This window comes from Olea europaea, unplaced genomic scaffold (assembly GCF_002742605.1).
Source record: "Olea europaea var. sylvestris unplaced genomic scaffold, O_europaea_v1 scaffold567, whole genome shotgun sequence".
Lineage (NCBI taxonomy): Eukaryota > Viridiplantae > Streptophyta > Magnoliopsida > Lamiales > Oleaceae > Olea > Olea europaea.
The window spans coordinates 1-1,357 of NW_019264005.1; the positions used below are offsets into that span (position 1 = coordinate 1).

The 1,357-nt window shown below is 34.3% G+C and overlaps 1 protein-coding gene across 1 annotated transcript in view; it reads right to left on the minus strand.

The window, feature by feature from the left end:
- Window positions 1-6: 6 nt before the first annotated feature.
- The window catches only part of LOC111389136 (protoporphyrinogen oxidase, mitochondrial-like), a 2,859-nt gene continuing 1,508 nt past the window's right edge, over window positions 7-1,357 (minus strand). The window contains exons 2-5 of the mRNA XM_023014006.1: window positions 1,201-1,329; window positions 829-865; window positions 469-534; window positions 7-308 (exon numbers count right to left, since the gene is read on the minus strand). Coding sequence (XP_022869774.1) covers window positions 228-308; window positions 469-534; window positions 829-865; window positions 1,201-1,329 — 313 coding nt within the window. The 3' untranslated portion in view covers window positions 7-227. The remainder of the gene's footprint in view (window positions 309-468; window positions 535-828; window positions 866-1,200; window positions 1,330-1,357) is intronic.

A 1,357-nucleotide genomic window follows, 5' to 3' on the forward strand; every position in this document is an offset into this window, starting at 1 on the left:
GTGTGTGTGTGTGTGTGTGTGTATTAGCTGCCAACATTCTCTGCTTTTACATTTGAAAATAAGCAAGTGTCAAAATATATTAACTTGCTTATTTGAATTGGATAACTGTTTTGTGAAATTAAATCCAAACACATCCTACCTTTGTCTAGCAAGCTGAAACGTTTTTATCCAAACTATTTATTTCATAGGGACCATCTAGTGTAGATTCAAAATGCTAAAGAAAAATATTACCAAAAAACAAAAAAAAAGCTTTGAGGTACGATATACCTTTTCTCAAGATTCCACAACTCTGGAAATGCATGTCGCATCTGATGAAGAAGACAAATGGAAAAGAGTTCACGGTGTTTCCACCAGTTTTAATACCACAGCTCATGAAAGTGAGCAAATGAAATCATTTGCAGGTTTCTTCTATTTAGCTGTTTATGAAGAAGGTAATACAGATGAGGAAGAAATGCAGAAGATACTCACAGAAAGAGATTCAGGATCTCCACCACTTGTTCCAGCAACAAAAGGATCAACAAGGTAGTCAACAACCTTGCAAATGATACAATCGCAGTAAAACATACATAGGCGTCAAAATCAAAGAGATGAATATAACCACTAAATAAGCCTGAGAAAGAATTTTAGTTTTGGAGGAAAATAACAGAAACAAATAAAAGAAGACGAGGAAAGATGGTACAATTTGATGTTTAATGGAGAATGTGGCATGAAATTGATTTCAATGAAACATCTGACTATATATATGTCAGAAAATATTGAAAATGTTTAGCATAATCAATTTCAAATGACCAATCAAAAGATCTATTATAGAGAACGTAGCAAACGTACCTCTTTACCAAAATGACGCTGGAGGAAAGCACCAACACTGCAGAGAAACTTACACAAGTAAATGTTGATCCCGTGTTTAAAATCTGTTTCTAGGATTGAAGAAAAAACAACAAATGGCACACATTGTCATGTCAAAAGAGATTCTCCAAAATACTGGCGGAAATACTGCATACAAAGACCATCTATTTATAACAAAGTGCACAAAATATATGTGAAACTTTTCCTAATGTTAAAAATGGCAAGCTCTTAAACAGTGGATGAAGACATTACGTTTCATGAAGTGAAATGTTTATGGTTGCCAGGAGACATAGAGAAGCAGCAAACACATTCTAGAGGAGGCTCCTCTCTTTAATCATTATCAATATTATTTACCTTTCGGGTGGGTCAGACACCTTCGCGAGGTTATTCTTCTTCCACAGAAGTGGCTCCAAAAGTATATGAAGCTGAAAATAATAATCACATTCTATGAGGAACTTTAATTGAGATAAATAACGGTCAATACTTCCACAATGACAGAACAAATGAGATA